General features: G+C 36.0%; 1 protein-coding gene and 1 long non-coding RNA gene across 5 annotated transcripts; one reads left to right on the top strand and one right to left on the bottom strand.

Moving 5' to 3' along the window:
* Positions 1 to 1,699: 1,699 nt before the first annotated feature.
* Positions 1,700 to 20,328, bottom strand: LOC125258252. 2 transcript variants are annotated; one of them, XR_007182563.1, is made up of 4 exons: positions 20,217 to 20,328; positions 18,169 to 18,319; positions 12,886 to 12,993; positions 1,700 to 1,921 (listed from the first exon to the last, which is right to left on the bottom strand). It is a non-coding gene; the product is annotated as an uncharacterized LOC125258252 (long non-coding RNA). The 2 variants fall into 2 exon arrangements; XR_007182562.1 differs by lacking the exon at positions 20,217 to 20,328 and adding an exon at positions 20,059 to 20,206.
* On the top strand, positions 16,199 to 19,609 carry dtx3la (deltex E3 ubiquitin ligase 3L a). 3 transcript variants are annotated; one of them, XM_048175150.1, is made up of 5 exons: positions 16,199 to 16,606; positions 16,727 to 16,846; positions 17,474 to 17,646; positions 18,115 to 18,326; positions 19,203 to 19,609. In XM_048175150.1, exons 2-5 carry the CDS (start codon positions 16,765 to 16,767, stop codon positions 19,270 to 19,272), a joined length of 537 nt encoding a protein of 178 aa, XP_048031107.1. In that variant the 5' UTR covers positions 16,199 to 16,606; positions 16,727 to 16,764; the 3' UTR covers positions 19,273 to 19,609. The 3 variants fall into 3 exon arrangements, with proteins under 3 accessions (XP_048031107.1, XP_048031105.1, XP_048031106.1); XM_048175148.1 differs by having other exon boundaries at positions 16,228 to 16,606; positions 16,701 to 16,846; XM_048175149.1 differs by having other exon boundaries at positions 16,495 to 16,583; positions 16,701 to 16,846.
* Positions 20,329 to 21,001: the final 673 nt, after the last annotated feature.

Genomic DNA, 21,001 nt, shown 5'->3' with positions numbered 1-21,001 from the left:
AGTTGTGTTTATGCATTATATAGACTGCAAGTGTTTAATAATGAAAATAGCGACGGCTCTTGTCTCCATGAATACAGTAAGAAACGATGGTAACTTTAACCACATTTAACAGTACATTAGCAACATGCTAACGAAACATTTAGAAAGACAATTTACAAATATCACGAAAAATATCATGATATCATGGATCATGTCAGTTATTATTGCTCCATCTGCCATTTTTCGCTATTGTTCTTGCTTGCTTACCTAGTCTGTTGATTCACCTGTGCAGACCCAAACGTTAATACTGGCTGCCCTTGTCTAATGCCTTTCATAATGTTGGGAACATGGGCTGGCATATGCAAATATTGGGGCGTACACCCCGACTGTTACGTAACAGTCGGTGTTATGTTGAGATTCGCCTGTTCTTCGGAGGTCTTTTAAACAAATGAGATTTATATAAGAAGGAGGAAACAATGGTGTTTGAGACTCACTGTAAGTCATTTCCATGTACTGAACTCTTGTTATTTGACTATGCCAAGATAAATTAAATTTTTCATTCGAGGGCACCTTTAAGCAAACTGTAAAAGCTGAAAGCATTTTCAAAGTATAATGTAACCAAAATATTTAAAACCAAACATGCAAAGTATTTATAGAATTTTAAGAATGACTGATATTCAGTTTCCATGGAACTCTGCTGGTGCGGGTCCTTTGTAATTAAATAGATCTAATTGCCCCATTTTAAAAATTCCCCTAAAATAGAGACATTAGCCTGATTCGATTTCATTATGAGTAAACTCTGTTACGAGCGGCATCTTTCATTTTAGGCCAATTAGTCATAAATGTCTCTTGCAAATGTTCTTGGGATCAACTTACTGACAGATTTAGGATTTATTTTTAAGTCAAACATGATCAGATGTGAGGATGTTCAGTTTAATAATTCATTTGACTGGCTGAGTTTTGATTAGAAACACAAGAGTTTGATTCTGGTTGACTTTTAAACAGATTTTGATTTAAGTAGTCTTGTTATTGGTATCCAAATCTAAAACTAAAACTATTAAAAATTAGTGCTGTCAAAACGATTAATCGCAATTAATCGCATCTAACATAAAAGTTTGTATACACACACACACACACACACACACACACACACACACACACACAGACTTTTATGTTAGATGCGATTAATTGCGATTAATCGATTTGACAGCACTATTAAAAATGAATGTTGTTAATTTAAATAAAGCTGAAATTTTTAAAAATATTTGATGTAAAAAAATTGAAGTTGAAGTACTAAAATGACTAAAACTGAAATAAAACTAAAAACATTAAAAAAAAAATTATAAAAATGACAAAAGTACATAAAGTACTCAAACTTTAAAAATGAAAATGATCATATAAAAGCTAATTCAAAACATTTATAAATACTATACTATATAAATAATACAAAAATATCACTGAATATCACACAAGCAAAAGTTTGTATTAATATTCACAATTCAGATTCTAATATTCAAACCGACACGATTGCCATTCTGATATTGCTTTTAAACATTTAATATTAAGTAACTTTTAGATTTTAGATACACAACATTTTAGATACAATATTGCCAGCTGCTGTTTATTTTGCTCCACTAATTTCAATAGTTCCAAATGAAGCCAAAGGTGAATAAATGATCCATCTCATTCATTTCTACCAGAAAGACTCGGGAGACAAGACAACGAAACAATGATATTTATTACCAAACAGCAAGCAAAATATAAAAGATAATGTTCTTTGGCGTAGGCCCCGTCCATAGCTCACGTCCTGAGGGTTGCGGACTTTGCGTTTGCGTTTCCTGCCTGAAGATGAAGGTAGGGGTGTAGCCGACCCCCGGGAAGTATGGACAGGGACCATCCTGGTGGTGGTGGGGAGGATGGAGGTGAAGGTTGGCGTCAGCATCTGCAAACTCAGACGTGTAAGTACCGATCTTTTAAACTCCAAGTGTTAGATAATGATTGGTTAGATCTGAACTAATAAGTGACATTTGAGTCACTTGTGCTAGAGCTTCATATCTCTATGAAACAACACACTCAACATTTCCATTTCAACTGCATCAGCAGGGGATGAAAATTAAGTCAAAATGTCAAATTTGTGATTCGTTTGTGAGATCCTGATTCCATTCCTCTCTAACCAGTGACAAGCAAACCAAACTAATGGGAAACACCTCGCTCTGTTTTTACCCAATGCCAGAAAGAATTCAGCCATCAATTTTCAAAGCACACATGTGTTGCAGACAGACAGACAGACAGGTGTGTGTGAGTGTGTCTAGACTAAAAACATAGATCACAGGCCCTGAGACATCAATGTCCTGGTGGCTTTCTCGTTCCATGACTCGTCGCTTTGAGACAAGACATGTCAAATCACACCCTCACCATCACAAGCGTTCCTAGCGTATGTCCATCACGGCGGATGTGGGGTCAAACAGGAAACGAGCTGGCACCATGGACTAAAAAACAGTGCACAAGGCAGTCTTGGGAATAAAGTGAACTTTAGACAGGCTAGACAAGCCAATCAGGGGCCACACAACCCTAATGGGCTCGTGTTCCTATAGTCACCATGACAACACAGAGCCTGACACATTTACAATGACATGACGCTTCAGTTCGGTCCTCTCTGACAGAAAGGAAGTGACAGCGAGGAAGAGACTCTCATCATTCCATCTCTTGCTTTGCCACTGTGGAGCCAGTTGTAACTATGCCATGCTTTAAAACAACCAAATCACCCAACTGAGCCAATCATCAGAGCCTAAATGTTCTGGAGCCACCAGAAAATTGTGCCATGTCAACATATGAACATGCACAGATCCCTTCAAGCAACTATCTTGAGCTTTGTCGCCAATGGCAGAAGAGCTGAATCTTCAGTGCCATGGCAAAATAATTACATTTTATTCATTGCGAATGTGAGTTTGTATGTGTTGAATGTGATGTACAGTAGGTCTAATGAAAAAAGCCTTCATGTGCGCCATGAAAAAATGGCAAGAAACATCTTTCTGTTGTTGTTCTCGTGGGCTGCAGGCTTAAACAACATATTACATGAAAAGTGTAGACTGATTCATGAACATGTGGCACTATTTGAGGGGACAGCCATTTGTAGTGGTGTTCGAAACCATAGTGGACGTTATCGAGCGCACTCATTCAATCCCACAATGCACCGCAATAATGACAACTGATGTACACTCAACAGCTAGAGAATACCCATAGTGCACTGTGAGGGTCTGCCGATTGAATTCCCACATCTGACCAGAAGATGGCGCCCGCAGCTGAATCATCCATCCAGCCATTTTCCAAACTGCTGGTCCAATGTGGGTACAGCATAATATCATACAGGTATAAATTCCTTTAAATTGATTATTAAATTGTTTAATTAAGGACATGCTACAGTAGTTTCCATGACAGAGTTCAAGATAAATCTTTTCATCGCTACTGGAGCAGCCAGTTTGCTAAGTTCCAAATGATTATTAAACGACAATGACAAACTATGCAAAAGCGGCAGCTTTCGGCGCACTCAGAATTCACTCACTCGTTTTCATTCACTCCTTCAAATGGACTATATTAGTCGAGTAATGTAGGGAATAGTGTGATAAGGATGTAGGAGGCGATTTCAAACACAGCTATAGTCTGATTACCCAAACAAATGACTCTTCTGAGCTGCTTAACACTGTTGCCGCAGGTTGTTTTTTATGTCTGCAGGTTGAAGCGACCCTAAATAACATGATATTTAGTCCCTGGAATGCAAAATTAACCAGGAGCACCTACCAAAAACGTGGATTTTACCCCCCTTTACCAGGGGACTCCCCTGAAATGCGATTGGGCTAGTTTTGAGTAGCAATTGGGGGGTTTTGTTGTGAATGAAATTTGATGGGGGTTTTTTTTCAACATCAATTAGACATCAGTGTGTGGACATCAAATTGATGTAAAAAAATTTGTCAATTTGATGTTTTTTTCAACATCAATTGGACATCAGTGTGTGGACGTCAAATTGACGTAAAAAAAATTGTCAATTTGATGTTTTTTTCAACATCAATTGGACATCAGTGTGTGGACGTCAAATTGACATAAAAAATTGATGTCAATTTGATGGGGTTTTTTTCAACATCAATTGGACATAAGTTTGTGGACATCAAATTGATGTAAAAAAAATTGACGTCAATTTTATGGGTTTTTTTCGACATCAATTGGAGATCAGTGTGTGGACGTCAAATTGACATAAAAAAATTGACGTCAATTTTATGTTTTTTTTCTACATCAATTAGACATCAGTGTGTGGACGTCAAATTGACATCAACTTGATGTTTTTTTTTCCAACATCAATTGGACATCAGTGTGTGGACGTTAAATTGACGTAAAAAAATGACGTCAATTTGATGGGGGTTTTTTCAACATCAGTTGGACATCAGTGTGTGGACATCAAATTGACGTAAAAAAATGTGTCAATTTGATGGGTTTTTTTCCGACATCAATTGGACATCATTGTGTGGACGTCAAATTGACGTAAAAAAATTGACGTCAATTTGATGGGTTTTTTTTCGACATCAATTCGACATCAGTGTGTGGACGTCAAATTGACGTAAAAAAAATTGACGTCAATTTTATGTTTTTTTCGACATCAATTAGACATCAGTGTGTGGACGTCAAATTGACATCAACTTGATGTTTTTTTTTTCGACATCAATTGGACATCAGTGTGTGGATGTCAAATTGACGTAAAAAAATTTACGTCAATTTTATGTTTTTTTTTTTTTACATCAATTAGACATCAGTGTGTGGACATCAAATTGACATCAACTTGATGTTTTTTTTTCTGACATCAATTGGACATCAGTGTGTGGACGTCAAATTGATGTAAAAAAAAATTGACGTCAATTTTATGGGTTTTTTTCGACATCAATTGGAGATCAGTGTGTGGACGTCAAATTGACGTAAAAAAATTTGTCAATTTGATGGGTTTTTTTCCGACATCAATTGGACATCAGTGTGTGGACGTCAAATTGACGTAAAAAAATTTACGTCAATTTTATGGGGTTTTTTCGACATCAATTGGAGATCAGTGTGTGGATGTCAAATTGACGTAAAAAAATTTACGTCAATTTTATGTTTTTTTTCGACATCATTTAGACATCAGTGTGTGGATGTCAAATTGACGTAAAAAAACTGATGTCAATTTGATGGTTTTTTTTCTACATCAATTGGACATCAGTGTGTGGACATCAAATTGACATCAAATTGATGTTTTTTTTTCCGACATCAATTGGACATCAGTGTGTGGACGTCAAATTGATGTAAAAAAACTGACGTCAATTTGATGGTTTTTTTTCTACATCAATTGGACATCAGTGTGTGGACGTCAAATTGACATCAAATTGATGTTTTTTTTTCCAACATCAATTGGACATCAGTGTGTGGATGTCAAATTGACGTAAAAAAACTGACGTCAATTTGATGGTTTTTTTTCTACATCAATTGGACATCAGTGTGTGGACGTCAAATTGACATCAAATTGATGTTTTTTTTTCCGACATCAATTGGACATCAGTGTGTGGACGTCAAATTGATGTAAAAAAATTGACGTCAATTTTATGGGTTTTTTTCGACATCAATTGGAGATCAGTGTGTGGACGTCAAATTGACGTAAAAAAATTGACGTCAATTTTATGTTTTTTTTCGACATCAATTAGACATCAGTGTGTGGATGTAAAATTGACGTCAAAAAATTGACGTCAAGTTTATGTTTTTTTTTTACATCAATTAGACATCAGTGTGTGGACGTCAAATTGACATCAACTTGATGTTTTTTTTTCCGACATCAATTGGACATCAGTGTGTGGATGTCAAATTGATGTAAAAAAATTGACGTCAATTTTATGGGGTTTTTTCGACATCAATTGGAGATCAGTGTGTGGACGTCAAATTGACGTAAAAAAATTTGTCAATTTGATGGGTTTTTTTCGACATCAATTGGAGATCAGTGTGTGGACGTCAAATTGACGTAAAAAAATTGACGTCAATTTTATGTTTTTTATCGACATCAATTAGACATCAGTGTGTGGATGTCAAATTGACGTAAAAAAATTGACGTCAATTTTATGTTTTTTTTTTACATCAATTAGACATCAGTGTGTGGACGTCAAATTGACATCAACTTGATGTTTTTTTTTTCGACATCAATTGGATATCAGTGTGTGGACGTCAAATTGACATCAACTTGATGTTTTTTTTTCCCGACATCAATTGGACATCAGTGTGTGGACGTCAAATTGATGTAAAAAAATTGCCGACAATTTTATGGGTTTTTTTCGACATCAATTGGAGATCAGTGTGTGGACGTCAAATTGACGTAAAAAAAATTGTCAATTTGATGGGGTTTTTTCCGACATCAATTGGACATCAGTGTGTGGACGTCAAATTGACGTAAAAAAATTGACGTCAATTTGATGGGTTTTTTTCGACATCAATTCGACATCAGTGTGTGGACGTCAAATTGACGTAAAAAAATTGACATCAATTTAATGGGGTTTTTTTCGACATCAATTGGACATCAGTGTGTGGACGTCAAATTGACGTAAAAAAATTGACGTCAATTTTATGGGGTTTTTTCGACATCAATTGGAGATCAGTGTGTGGATGTCAAAGTGACGTAAAAAAAATTACGTCAATTTTATGTTTTTTTTCGACATCAATTAGACATCAGTGTGTGGATGTCAAATTGACGTAAAAAAATTTACGTCAATTTTATGTTTTTTTTTTTTACATCAATTAGACATCAGTGTGTGGACGTCAAATTGACATCAACTTGTCATTTACGTCAATTTTATGTTTTTTTTCGACATCAATTAGACATCAGTGTGTGGATGTCAAAATGACGTAAAAAAATTTACGTCAATTTTATGTTTTTTTTCGACATCAATTAGACATCAGTGTGTGGACGTCAAATTGACATCAACTTGATGTTTTTTTTTCCGACATCAATTGGACATCAGTGTGTGGATGTCAAATTGACGTAAAAAAATTTACGTCAATTTTATGTTTTTTTCCGACATCAATTAGACATCAGTGTGTGGACGTCAAATTGACGTAAAAAAACTGACGTCAATTTGATGGGTTTTTTTCTACATCAATTGGACATCAGTGTGTGGACGTCAAATTGACATCAACTTGATGTTTTTTTTTTCCGACATCAATTGGACATCAGTGTGTGGACGTTAAATTGACGTAAAAAAATTGACGTCAATTTTATGGGTTTTTTCGACATCAATTGGAGATCAGTGTGTGGACGTCAAATTGACGTAAAAAAATTTACGTCAATTTTATGTTTTTTTTCGACATCAATTAGACATCAGTGTGTGGATGTCAAAATGACGTAAAAAAATTTACGTCAATTTTATGTTTTTTTTCGACATCAATTAGACATCAGTGTGTGGACGTCAAATTGACAAATTGATGTAAAAAAATTGACGTCAATTTTATGGGGTTTTTTCGACATCAATTGGAGATCAGTGTGTGGACGTCAAATTGACGTAAAAAAATTTGTCAATTTGATGGGGTTTTTTTCTGACATCAATTGGACATCAGTGTGTGGACGTCAAATTGATGTAAAAAAATTGACGTCAATTTTATGGGTTTTTTTCGACATCAATTGGAGATCAGTGTGTGGACGTCAAATTGACGTAAAAAAATTTGTCAATTTGATGGGTTTTTTTCCGACATCAATTGGATATCAGTGTGTGGACGTCAAATTGACGTTAAAAAATTGACGTCAATTTGATGGTTTTTTTCGACATCAATTGGACATCAGTGTGTGGACGTCAAATTGACGTAAAAAAATTGACGTCAATTTTATGGGGTTTTTTTCGACATCAATTGGAGATCAGTGTGTGGATGTCAAAGTGACGTAAAAAAATTTACGTCAATTTTATGTTTTTTTTCGACATCAATTAGACATCAGTGTGTGGATGTCAAATTGACGTAAAAAAATTTACGTCAATTTTATGTTTTTTTCGACATCAATTAGACATCAGTGTGTGGACGTCAAATTGACATCAACTTGATGTTTTTTTTTTCGACATCAATTGGACATCAGTGTGTGGATGTCAAATTGACGTAAAAAAATTTACGTCAATTTTATGTTTTTTTTTACATCAATTAGACATCAGTGTGTGGACGTCAAATTGACATCAACTTGATGTTTTTTTTTCCGACATCAATTGGACATCAGTGTGTGGACGTCAAATTGATGTAAAAAAATTGACGTCAATTTTATGGGTTTTTTTCAACATCAATTCGACATCAGTGTGTGGACGTCAAATTGACGTAAAAAAATTTATGTCAATTTTATGTTTTTTTTCGACATCAATTAGACATCAGTGTGTGGACGTCAAATTGGCATCAACTTGATGGTTTTTTTTCCGACATCAATTGGACATCAGTGTGTGGACGTCAAATTGATGTAAAAAAATTGACGTCAATTTTATGGGTTTTTTTCGACATCAATTTAACATCAGTGTGTGGATGTCAAAATGACGTAAAAAAATTTATGTCAATTTTATGTTTTTTTTCGACATCAATTAGACATCAGTGTGTGGACGTCAAATTGGCATCAACTTGATGTTTTTTTTTTCAACATCAATTGGACATCAGTGTGTGGATGTCAAATTGACGTAAAAAAATTTACGTCAATTTTATGTTTTTTTTTTTTTACATCAATTAGACATCAGTGTGTGGACGTCAAATTGACATCAACTTGATGTTTTTTTTTCCGACATCAATTGGACATCAGTGTGTGGACGTCAAATTGATGTAAAAAAAATGACGTCAATTTTATGGGGTTTTTTCGACATCAATTGGAGATCAGTGTGTGGATGCCAAAGTGACGTAAAAAAATTTACGTCAATTTTATGTTTTTTTTCGACATCAATTAGACATCAGTGTGTGGACGTCAAATTGACGTAAAAAAATTTGTCAATTTGATGGGGTTTTTTTCAACATCAATTGGACATCAGTGTGTGGACCTCAAATTGTTGTAAAAAAAATTGATGTCAATTTGATGGGGTTTTTTTCTACATCAATTGGACATCAGTGTGTGGACGTCAATTTGATGTTTTTTTCAACGTCAATTGGACATTAGTGTGTGGATATCAACAATGTCCAACAGCGATTTGAATGAATTATTCAACAATTTGAATTAACAGAATCTTACTGAACTGAATCAACCAAACCGGTTACTGAATCAACATCTGACTCATTTACTGAACTGCAGTAAGTTATCATTATATGATGTCCATATCGAAAATAAGGTTTAATGTCAGTATATAGGTATATAGGCCTACTACTGAATCATCAGATAGAAAAGGACATGAAGAGCAAGTGTTTTGGGGCAAATAACATCAACATTCCCCGGTTTTCCTTTATTCTTCACTTATCCATGGAAAGATTGAAGTAAAGTCACTGGCCACAGAAGAAGATAAATCAATTGTGACATTTCTGGATGGAACGTTTTGCATTTAATTAGCCTGAGACACACTTGAGAATGTTGAATTATCTGAAGACATGCCTGCGAAGAGCAGCAGTCAGGTTGTCTGTTAAGACGCTCCGCGTTCAGTTATCAGGACGCACTGTCCATTTATTCTCTGCTTTCACTTAATTTCACTCAACGGCCTCCTGTTGGATGCCAGACATCTGATAGCTAATTATTTGGCAGCTAGCTGAGGCTGCTGGATCTCAGCAAAAGCTTTGATTCTGCTAACAAAATCCACTTTCCATCCTAAACGTCTGATATTGCTGAACTGGTTTAGTGGTTCTGATTAGCATAGGCTCGTCAATCTGAAAGACGGGGCAAAGAGTTATACGCTGGGAATGAAGTAGTAAAGCTTCCCGTTTCAAACAACATTGCGGGTAGATCGAAAATATCTCTCAAAACCGGGCTGGAACAATATTTGGCAAAGAGAATGGATCATTACATGACCCCTCAGGCCTGTGAACAGGGAACACTATTGACTTTGTGAGTCCCAATGGCCGTGTATCTTTGCTTGCTCTTCTTTGGTGTATAAGAACGATAGAGTTGGATAATAGGGGATCTGAAGCTTCCTGCAAAGGAGGTTTATTGATCGTGACAGCGGTCAGACCCCTATTTGTCCGGCTGGTATTAAAACGCTCCCACCTCTCTATATTTAAAGGTTGATAAAAAATACATGGACTGTGGCAGTAATGGTTTATATAACAGACCTCAGACGATTAGTCCATTGTTTTAATATGTGTGTGTATTTCCCCTCAGACTAATCCTTTGCCCTGCTCATAAAGACTGTGTTTGAGGAGAAAAAAATCCTGCTGGTGATTTTAGAATTTAGCTTCTGTTTTTCTTTTGTCATAACATTCTATTTAGAATGAATCTTTTAAAGTGAACGAAATATATTGATTCTCTTCATTTTAATATAGGAGAATAAGAATTCCTGTCGTAAAAAAGACAGAAAAGATTCAGTGAGAGAAAGATTCAGTGACTCACTGATATTGCAGAAAAAGACACTCACTTTTCGCCACCTACTGGTTGAATGGTGCAACTAACAGAAATCGGCCCATGCCCTCATTCACCATTGAGTGAGTTAAAGGGATAGTTCACCCAAAAATGAAAATTCTGTCATCATTTACTCACCCTCAAGTCGTTCCAAACCTGTATGAATTTCTTTCTTCTGCTAAACACAAAAGAAGTTCTTTTGAAGAATGTCAGTAACCAATCAGTTGATGGGCCCCATTGACTTCTATAGTATTTTTTCCCATAAAAAATGGTTTGGTTCTTCAAAATATCTTTTTTTGTACTACACTGGTTGTGAGGTGAGGTGCAATATGGGATTGAATGAGAGCACTGGATAATGTCCATGGGTTTCAGATACCACTATCAATGGCTCTGCCCTCAAAAAGTTCACTATATAAAGGTATAGGCAACTCGGTTTGCACACTGCACACTTCATGTTAAGCAAAGGGTCTCAACTAGGTCAATAGGAAACAAATTGTCTTTATCTTGCCCAGTTAGAGATTTCTCTCTCTGGTTTTATCTTAACTGTAGATTCAAACACACTTGTTTGGGATAGCCTGATCTTAGGTCCTTAGCTCCTTCTCTGTCTCGCTGTGCATCTCTCTCTTGTCAGTTGCTCTACAGCCAATTTGTTAGCAGTGCATGTCTGATTGTGCTGCACCTCACTAATATATCACAACCATTTGGAGCCGTTCACGCACAGACCACACACTGCCTTGTCTGAAAGTCACGTAGCGTACGCACTCCTGAAATGCTGAAATTCACACTTTCCCTGTCATAAAACAATCCTGGTGCCTGATTACTTTACAACACATATGAACAGAATGATATAACAGCTAATGTTCATATGGTATATTTGTTTAGGATGTCCAGTGCACACATTTACATAAAAAACACTGTGTTTTACTACATAAATTCATAAAAATATTAATGAAAAAAAAGAATAGAGAGAAAGTTCACTCCCGAAATATTAATCTGGCTCCAGAGATTTTCTCAAGATTTGAAGATGGTTCCCTGAGGAAATAGACTAATTACTTCAACTATAAAAAAAGATATTTATAAACAATTCAAACAAATCAAAACTACAATAGTATCTCAATGATACTAAATAGGGCTGCACGATTAATCGCATGCTATTCTCACGCGCATTTCGTCAGTAAAGCCGGTTCCCTGATTACCGCTAAATCGCCATCACCTGCTTTCAAATGAAGCGGCATTTAATAGACAAGCCGTAGGTATGAAAAGCCACGCAAATCGCGTTCATATCGCAGATGAATCGCCTGCGATATGAACGCAATTGCGTGGCTTTCGTGAACTACGGCTCCGTCTATTAAAAGGCGCTCCGTTTAAAACAGGTGATGGCGATTTACGGTACAGGGAACCGGCTTTATGACGAAATGCGCGTGAGAATAGCTTGCGATTAATCGTGCAGCCCTAATACTAAAGGAACCCTAATCTCTAGAAGGCGTAAGACTCGGGTTCCTCTTTCAATGTAAATCTAAGGAATTTTCACCTGTTTTATACACTCTAAAAAAATGTGTTGGCTCTACAAAAAAATTAACGCAACAGCATTTTTGCATCAATTTTGAGTGAATTCAACCAACAAGCTACATTGAGTTAGATGAACTTAATAATTTGTAGCATAGACACAAATTTTTAAGCTGATTACTCAAAAAAAAAGTTGCTCCAACTACCAGAGTTGTGGCCCTGGAAGTAATTAATCTTATCTATTTCAGTTCAAATCCACGGCTATCACAGCACATGCTAACATAACTTATTTAGCATGTATATTTAATGAACAAGTAAGATATTACTTGTCACTGGCATTAGCGCAGTCATTGCTTATAGAGTCAATGTAGTGTTTACCTTCATGTTGTCTACTCTTCAGCACAATGGTAACCACAAAAACTTCAACATTACAGAAACTCTTTTAAATGTCAAACATTAACAGGTCTTTCCCTTCACTAAAAACACATAAATTAACACTTAATTTCAACATTTATTCTTCTTATCCAGTCCTATGCACTGGAACTAGAAATCCACTGCCTCATTTCTGATGTTATCAAGACAATTTCATTAAGTTACTACAACCTAATATTTTATTTAAAAGTCAATTAATGCAGAAATTTGACTTTAAATTATAGACGATATTAAGTTGATGTAATGATCAACATTATTATGTCAACAGAACTCAACAAAATAATGTTTGCAACAATAAATTAGAATTTTTAACTTGCAACCATGCACTTATTTAAGTTGTGGTAACAAGTCCCCTGAATTACTTTTTAGAGTCAGCCAGGTGGAAATCACAGCTTCATTAATTTACAAAAGTAATTGCTCACCTCTCCTCAAAAGTTGCATGATTTGAGATATCATTCATCATAACAGTATGATGTCAGAGGTGTTGCTCTCTTCAGTATCCCAGGGACATCTGCTCTCAGGCCATTCGACTAGAGATGAGAGAGAGAGAAAGTTAACATGCAGTTCTTGAGACAAGACAGATTTAAAATTTAGTTTCCCCAGTTCTGTTGCACATGACTATTAATAGAGCAGATGACTTCAGTCAGGACACAGACAGATTAGGGGCTCAGAGCCAGTGGGCATGATGGGTAATGAAACTAGTACAGCACTGAGCGTTTATTGTTTGTTTGCGTGAACGACTGTCTCCATTGAGGACCTTTTGTATTTTTCATGTGTCATATGCTGCTGGGATCAATGGGAGTAATTAATATACTTTGGCACACGCACATACACACCCTTTTTAATCAACAAATGTTTTTGTTGCATCACTTAGACACGATGTACGAATCTTGACACTGATCTTTGCTTTCACCGTTGTGATTTTTTATATAAAAAGGTGTCAATTCAATCCCAGACAGACGCAAACCAACAGGAGATTATCTTTGTCTTCCTCTTTTTCCTCCTCTTTATCTCTCTCTATCGTCAGTGCTTCTTCTCCAGCCCTCTGGGCCACAGTGATGAATAAAGATGGCTCATATAACTTTCCGATCACCATGGAAACGCAGCACTCTCAGGGATTTAAGAGAAAGAAGCTGACGCCCAAATCTGTGAGGAATGTTCCGGCACGCTCCAGAGGAGCACGGTACAGCTATGCCTCTCTCTCTCCTCACAACGCGACACTGAAAAACACACTCTGACTGTAACGCTGCCATGCCGCCCAGAGGAAACGTTATAGCTTAAGTAAGTGGTCTTATCAAACCCGAAGCCTACTATGGAAATGTTTTCTAAGAAATTTATTTTTGTTAAGTTTAGCTGCAATAAACCTTCAGTAAAATTAAATGAGAAAAAAACAGAGCCCCTAAGACATAAAATATGAGATGGGAGGAAAAATAATAAGTCAATGCTTTCGCGTTCACTTTGAGTTCAGGGGAATGCAAAAATTTTGTGAGCGAACGCAAAGTTTCAATGCTCTAGAGTATTCTACTATGTAACATCCCAAAAGTGACCTATCCTGAGTTGCGACGTCACTACAAGCATTCTACCAACATGGTTCAACACGGTTAGTCAACCGTGCTGAGAATTCTTGGCCAAAAACAGTTTGTAATCATGCCGTGCTAAGCCAGACTCAAGTGGAAATACAACTGGAACCGTTCGACTCGACGGTGGGAAAGCGGCTAAAGAGAGGTTGGAAAGAGTAAAAAGAAATGCATTACGTTTACATAGAAGTTTTAAAGGTACAGTAGCAAAAATATATTTATTATTCTTTTAAAGTCTTTAAAACTGGTGGAGATTAGAGGCCTAAAAGAGGGCATAACATATTAGAGTCTCTAGTTACTTTGAAAATGCATGTGATTATCAATATCATTAATCAGTGGTTTCTCTCTGCTCTGTGTGTGTATTTGAATTATCTGGTTGATTAGCTCCTTGCACTTCTAATCAAGTCATCAAGACCCTATAATGCTCCTCAAAAAATTCATGGCTGAATTGAGCATTTGTAATCAATATGTATATGAGAGTGGAAAGAAAAAGTAGGGATTTTGGTGTGTGCGTGCACGTTTGTGACAAAGAAGCAGAAAAGACAGAATGTACACAGACGAACAGATAAAAATCCTGTTTGTTTTGCCTCACACACACACACACACACAAAACCTCACAATGAAACCAACAGTAAACTCCCGTCCAGTCTGCAGATCAGTAAGTCCTTCTCTCTGCTCACGTCTCTGGATTTATTTTCTGCTGAAAGCAGGAACTCTCAATCTCTTCTCAGCCTGGAGTCTTTGGTCTCATCTCCCCTCATCTCACTCTGAGCCTCTGCTGTGGATCCACAGCTTCATATGCTGTCTGAGTGATATCTCTCTCCTCGCTTCTGAGGAAGTAGACTACATGTTCTATCCTTCCTTTATTAAATAATACTTTATAGAGTTGGAAAACCTCCTCAGTGTATGATAAGGAACAGATCTCTACAAACTTATGAGACTGAGTCAAATATGTGGCCTCTGAATCCTCATGAGACAAACATTGTGTTTGGGACGTTACATAGTAGAATACTCTAGAGCATTGTAAAAATAATTTGATTTATAAGATAGTTTGAGATAGTTATGAACGCATGAATCAACCGGAAGTTACAACCTATTTTAGTTCAGTATTGTGACCATGGACTACATAAAACAATGGACGTAGTGTCCGTGATGTCACCCATAGGTCTCTGAAAATTTTTTGAAGCCCAAAGTGGGCGGAGCCGGCTGTCGCCATCTTGGCAGCGCATCACGGCATGTCACTCCCGGATAACCAAAAATGGGCAAAAAGGAATTAGCTAAGGTCACGTGACGGCTAACAGACAGCATACAAACGACTAGTAGTGACAGCAGCGGCAATTCACCTGTCACTCAAGTGGTCACGCTCATAATTATGCAGAACTTTAAGGCTTAATATAATTTAAACATATGAGTTAAAAAATACTTCACCCCCCTCAAAGTTGTCATGAAGGACAAAATTAGCTATATAGACCAAAACCACTTTTTGTACCAGGCTGTAAACATTTTTTTTTTCTGCGGAAAAGTTGGGCATTTTAATGAGGGGTCTATGGGATTGACTAAATTTTGAAGCCTGACTCTAGAGGCCAGTCGATGAATTGCAGTTTAAGTCACTTTCGTGTTGGATTCAAGAGCGAGACTGGAAGGTTGCTGAGTGAACCGGATTTTCTGAGTGAAACGGAATACTAAATGAGAAAAAAGAGGGTGTGGCTTGTTTTTATCTGCTGGGAATTGATTGGATCTAGAAAAGTAGGCGTTCCATTCAGATCGCAGCACACTGACTGATGTCATCAGAGAAGGAAGCCATTCCAGAGGGGAAGTACATTTTTAGATTTTGATCAAAGATTATAAAAGACAAAAAAAACAAAACATTTATTGTGAATCAACTTGCACGGATGAATTTTTCACTAAGACTAATGTGCACTAACAAAATAAATAGGGTCAATTTGGATTTCATGCCAACTTTAACATCAACTCCATAGACTGGTCAGAAAGATTAAAGTTGGCATGAAATGAAAGTAGCGATTGTCTTTTCTTCTGTATCATGATGTATTTCTGAATGGCTGAAATGGCTTCCCGAACAAGATAAAATGTAGGGTGGGATTTGATTTTGTCCATTGGGAATTAATTGGATGGTTGTGGTTTGCTATTGGTCGATCTTATGTGATTGACAGGTTGTCCCACCCTCGTGCCATTAAACACATTATCAGAGAAGTTGCTGAAAAAGGGATGGGAAGTTATTTTGATGAACCAGATTAAACAAATATCATGATTTTCACACACAAATCAAATTAAAAGTTTTTGAAGCGTTTTGAATCCTCATGTAAACAAATAAATCAAAACAACGTCATGCTCATCTGCTGAAATCCTTAAAACCCCTCCCGTTCACAACCAGCTGTCTCATCCAGAACAGGTTTAACTGCACCTACCTTCACTTCCTTATGCACTTATTTTTGTGCTTATAAAAATCTGTGAGCTATGAGAAAGGTTCATCCCTGTAGTCAGAGTGTAGATGAGCAGTTCACCCAAAAGAAAGAGAGAAGTAGGTGAGCATCCTAAAAGATATCAGGTAAGTGCACTCAAAGATTAAATATTTATATGTGAAAATTGTTTTCTGATTCAAAACCTCTGTGATGCTTATATTTTGTTTGTATCTATTTCAGAGCTTATTCTTTTCAATGACCTGCAGATCTATGTCATCATTGCTCATTTAACTCAGAGCTGATCATGGGGGCTTCACAGAGCAAAGATAAGATGCACTGCACCAGATATCTGAACGGCAAAGGTCCTCCACCGCTGACTGAGACAGGTGACTTTCTGAGCTGACATACAGAAAGACAAATATTACCCAAAAATATCTGTTTTTCCACTTTTAAGAACGCATGAATGTTATCGCATTAGATAATAATATATCGGTAACACTTTACAATAAGGTTTCATTTGTTAACATTAGATACCTACATTAGATTTACTAATACCTAATATATTATTAAAATTACCATATTGGTAATAAACCTGAGATAACATGAAGTAACAATGAACAGTTCTATTTTTATTAACTAACATTGACAAAGATTAATAAATACTGTAACAAATGTCTTACTTATTGTTAGGTAATGCATTAACTAATGTTAACTAATGTACAAAACCCTACTTTTCAATCAAATTATTTCACAGAGTTTTTTTTTAGGTTTCAAATGATAAAACAATTGATATATTGTTCTTTTTTTTGACACTTTGTAATTGTGAAACATTAGTTTAACATGTTCATACAATAGTTAATGTAATAAACAATTAATACCTGGTTACTCAGGAAAGTCAATTTAGTTCTGAGAAAATCTTGTTTGCAAGATGTCATTTGTATTCTACTCCAACTCCATTCAGGCATTTTCACTTGTTTAACTGTGCATTTAGTGACTATTATATTTTATGACAGTTCAAGCGGAAGTTCAAGGATCAAACAACCACAAAAAGAATACTCTGATAAAACAAGGCAACCAGCCAGATGGAGGAAAGATGAATTGGAATATCGAAAGACGGAGTTTGTCGGGACATTCTGAATGTGACACCATTCAAATCACCTTTCATTTTGATGATGGAATCCAGTCGGTGAGCTCATGATGTGTTCTTATTTTTTACAGTATCTCTTTGACAATGTTAAAGTATCAAGGTGAATTGACACACCTGATGACCTCACTGAGAACTCTAAAACATCTCAGCTATTCGTCTCTCTGCTCTGTGGAATCTTGTCCGGCCTGTTTCTCATACACTTCCACAGGGCACATGCAGACACTGACGGATGTGTGCTGATAACTAAAATCCCCTGTTATGATAAACACTAATGCCTGAAGTGTTTATAAAGCGCTGTGCTTGAACTTTCATATAGTGTTCATCAGTTTGTTTTTTTAAATAAGATCAGAGTTGTTTTTTTGTGTATATACATTGAAACTCAGAAAAACAGCTTTACTATAGTCTCACCCCAAAGTTTTACACATGCAAATACATTTTTAAATTATTTTTAATATATATATATATATACAGTATGTAAGTGATCAACTTTAGTAACTCGCCTTTTAGGACATGCATCCGCACCCAGGACATAGCTACAAGGGCACTGAATTTGTGGCCTACCTGCCTCAGAACACCACAGGGACCAGGATCCTCCGGCTACTAGAGCAGGCCTTCGAAAACAAGCTGCTGTTCACTGTGGCGGCCAATATCAGCGGTGAATACTGCGTGACACCTGCAGATATACCCTTCAAGACTCAGGACAGCGGGGGACCTGGAAGGTATATAGTAATTATAAAAGAATCCCAAAAAAATAGATTAGTGTTCACCATATTTCTTCATTATTGCTGAGTTGGAATATACATATTCTAATTTCCCTTTCGAATGGGAACTCGCACTGCATCCAAAGACACAGTGGGGAAAGCCGATGTGTCTTCGGACGCAGTGTCTCGTTACCCTTCTCAGGAAACCATGGTTACATGGGTAACCTGAAAAGTTCCTTTTCGAATGGGAACTCACACTGGGTCTGAAGACACATTGGCCCATTCTCAGGGAACCATGGTTACACATGTAACCTGAGATGTTCACTAAACAAACAAACAAAAAATATTTTAAATATTTACTTTCTGTTCGCTTGCAGTGTATTTAATATTTAATTAAATTCAAATTCCTATAGACAGATAAAACATTGTTTGTATTTATTATTTATTTATTTTCAGATTTTTTTTATGTTGTGTTTTTGAAAGTTAATTTCATGATTTTGTCTTTAGAAGCCATTAGAAAAATGAAACCATAGTAATATAAATAATAAATACATTATATATTTAATTTTATTAAATTCAAATGCAATAGAAAGATAAAACATTTATTAATTATATATATATATATATATATATATATATATATATATATATATATATATATATATATATATATATATATATAATTCAGTTATAGTCTAAAAATGTTCTATTGTTTTTTTTTTTATTAAAAAGCTAATTTTATAAGGAAATCGTTATGTTAAACATTTACATTGACATCTTAGGATAACAAAATTAATTTTGTAAGATTTTTTTTCTCTCATATTTTCTCTTTTGTTCACCTTTAATGTTGAGGTTAAATATGATTCAGTAACATTCTCTCTCCTTTTGTGTCAGCTTCGGCTATCCAGATCCAAATTATTTGAAATCAGTGAGGAAAAGTCTCAAGGTAAAGGGGATCAACTGAAAGAAGATGGACTACTATGACTTCAACAAAATTTCCAACCTCGTCATGACCCTGCTCTGCGTGACCAGGATATGGATATGGATGTGGCACAATTACATGGAGTTTGAAGTTTACAGCCAAATCAACAGAACATGGTCGTGGCTGATCAGTTTGACATTGTGTATGAGGACCTTTATATGCAAAGCCAGAAACTGAGTTGCATACGGGGCGACTTATTGTGTATTTTCTATTAAACAGAGTTCTATCATGAAGTAAGACAGTATTGCATTACTAACTATTGCTTATTTGCTTAAAGTGTTTTTATATATTTTTAAATTAAAAATAAAAATTGATGTAACCACTTTATGGATTTCTTTAAGTAATCAGTAAATGATGTCACAATTTTTCTTGTTCATATCAATGTTATTTTATTACTATCTGTATACTATTATTAATATATTGAATTAGCGTTCATTTTTATTTTAGTTAACTTTTAGTCATTATATTTGCATTTGTCATTTTTATTATTTTTTTGTTTCTATTTAGCTTTAATTTATTGTTATTTATTTCAGTTTTAGTTAAATTTTGTACTTCAGCTTATTTTATTTCAGTTAATTGCCAAGGCAACATTTCTAATTTTAGTTGAACTTTTAGTTTTTCATCTTTATGTTTTAGTTAACAATCACAACAGATTCTTATTCACATGCATCTTTAAATTAATCTGACTCAAATATTGATTATCATTTAGTGTAAATGAAGAAAATGCAACATTAAAATGCAAGTTTAAAGGTAGTGAGCATCACATACTCAGTGTGCACCGCCTGCCAGGTGAAGTCAACACATCCTCTGCAATATTTCCTCGGTGCCTGAAATGTGTCTGCACATTGCCGAGTGTGAACTTTCCCAGGCTGACGGTGGCCCTCTGTTCTCCTCAAACTGAATTACACACCAGGCTTCATACTCACAATAAAGAGTAATCGGATTGGCAGGCCCCATTAGAGAGGGTTCCGTCATCTCCAGGGGCGTTCTTAAACCACTTTCTCGTGGACGCTCCGCCAGGAGTCATCCGTCCCGACTGTCAGCTTCCACCACGACTCTGACAGCTATCAAATCTGTTCCTGCCCCATCCTCCTTCAATCTGCGCGGCTCTCCCCTCCTCCGTCACATCCCCCTCTCTCTCTGTTCACGACCTGAAGGAGCTGGGCTCTGTCTAAATATGTCACAAAACTGCTTGAGACTACACCTGCCCTATTAATTTTATTATTTAACACTTACTTACTGATTTTAATTATGACCAAAAAACCTTACTATATCTTAGAAGTAAAAAGGGCTTTTTACACTTGAAATAGTTAAATTTGGGTCATTCTAAACCCCAGGTAAATAAAATCCTGGGTTATCTTGCTTCAAGTTTCACATTACTCACAATTTACAGGGTTAAAAATGAATCCTGGGTATTAAAATGTGTTGAAACCATCTCTTTTCTCCGATTGTTGCGTTATCTTTTTATAACCCTGGGTAAAAAGCGGTGCTAATTCTGCTTCTATAATACAAATGTGAAACTTCCCTTTACCCGGGGTTAAAAGTGGGGTTTAGAATAATGATAACCTGGGATTAAGCAAGGGGTTAACAGCGCAAAAGCAGAGCAGGGTTTATAACTCCATGTAAAGAGCAGTGCTAACCCCGCTTCTAAATTACAAGTGTGAAACGTTCCTTTACCCGGGGTTAAAAGTGAGGTATGAGCAGGATAACC

This window comes from Megalobrama amblycephala, linkage group LG22, assembly GCF_018812025.1.
Source record: "Megalobrama amblycephala isolate DHTTF-2021 linkage group LG22, ASM1881202v1, whole genome shotgun sequence".
Lineage (NCBI taxonomy): Eukaryota > Metazoa > Chordata > Actinopteri > Cypriniformes > Xenocyprididae > Megalobrama > Megalobrama amblycephala.
The sequence above is the reverse complement of the archived record's forward strand: the minus strand, read 5'-3'. Positions and strand labels throughout refer to the sequence as shown.

What these genes read in the sequence shown, in the direction of transcription:
- dtx3la (XM_048175150.1), top strand. Translation starts at nt 16,765, where the DNA reads ATGGGGGCTTCACAGAGCAAAGATAAGATGCACTGCACCAGATATCTG. An exon ending in TCCACCGCTGACTGAGACAG is followed by an intron (nt 16,847 to 17,473) that starts GTGACTTTCTGA and finishes ATTTTATGACAG; the next exon opens with TTCAAGCGGAAGTTCAAGGA. An exon ending in GACAGCGGGGGACCTGGAAG is followed by an intron (nt 18,327 to 19,202) that starts GTATATAGTAAT and finishes CTTTTGTGTCAG; the next exon opens with CTTCGGCTATCCAGATCCAA.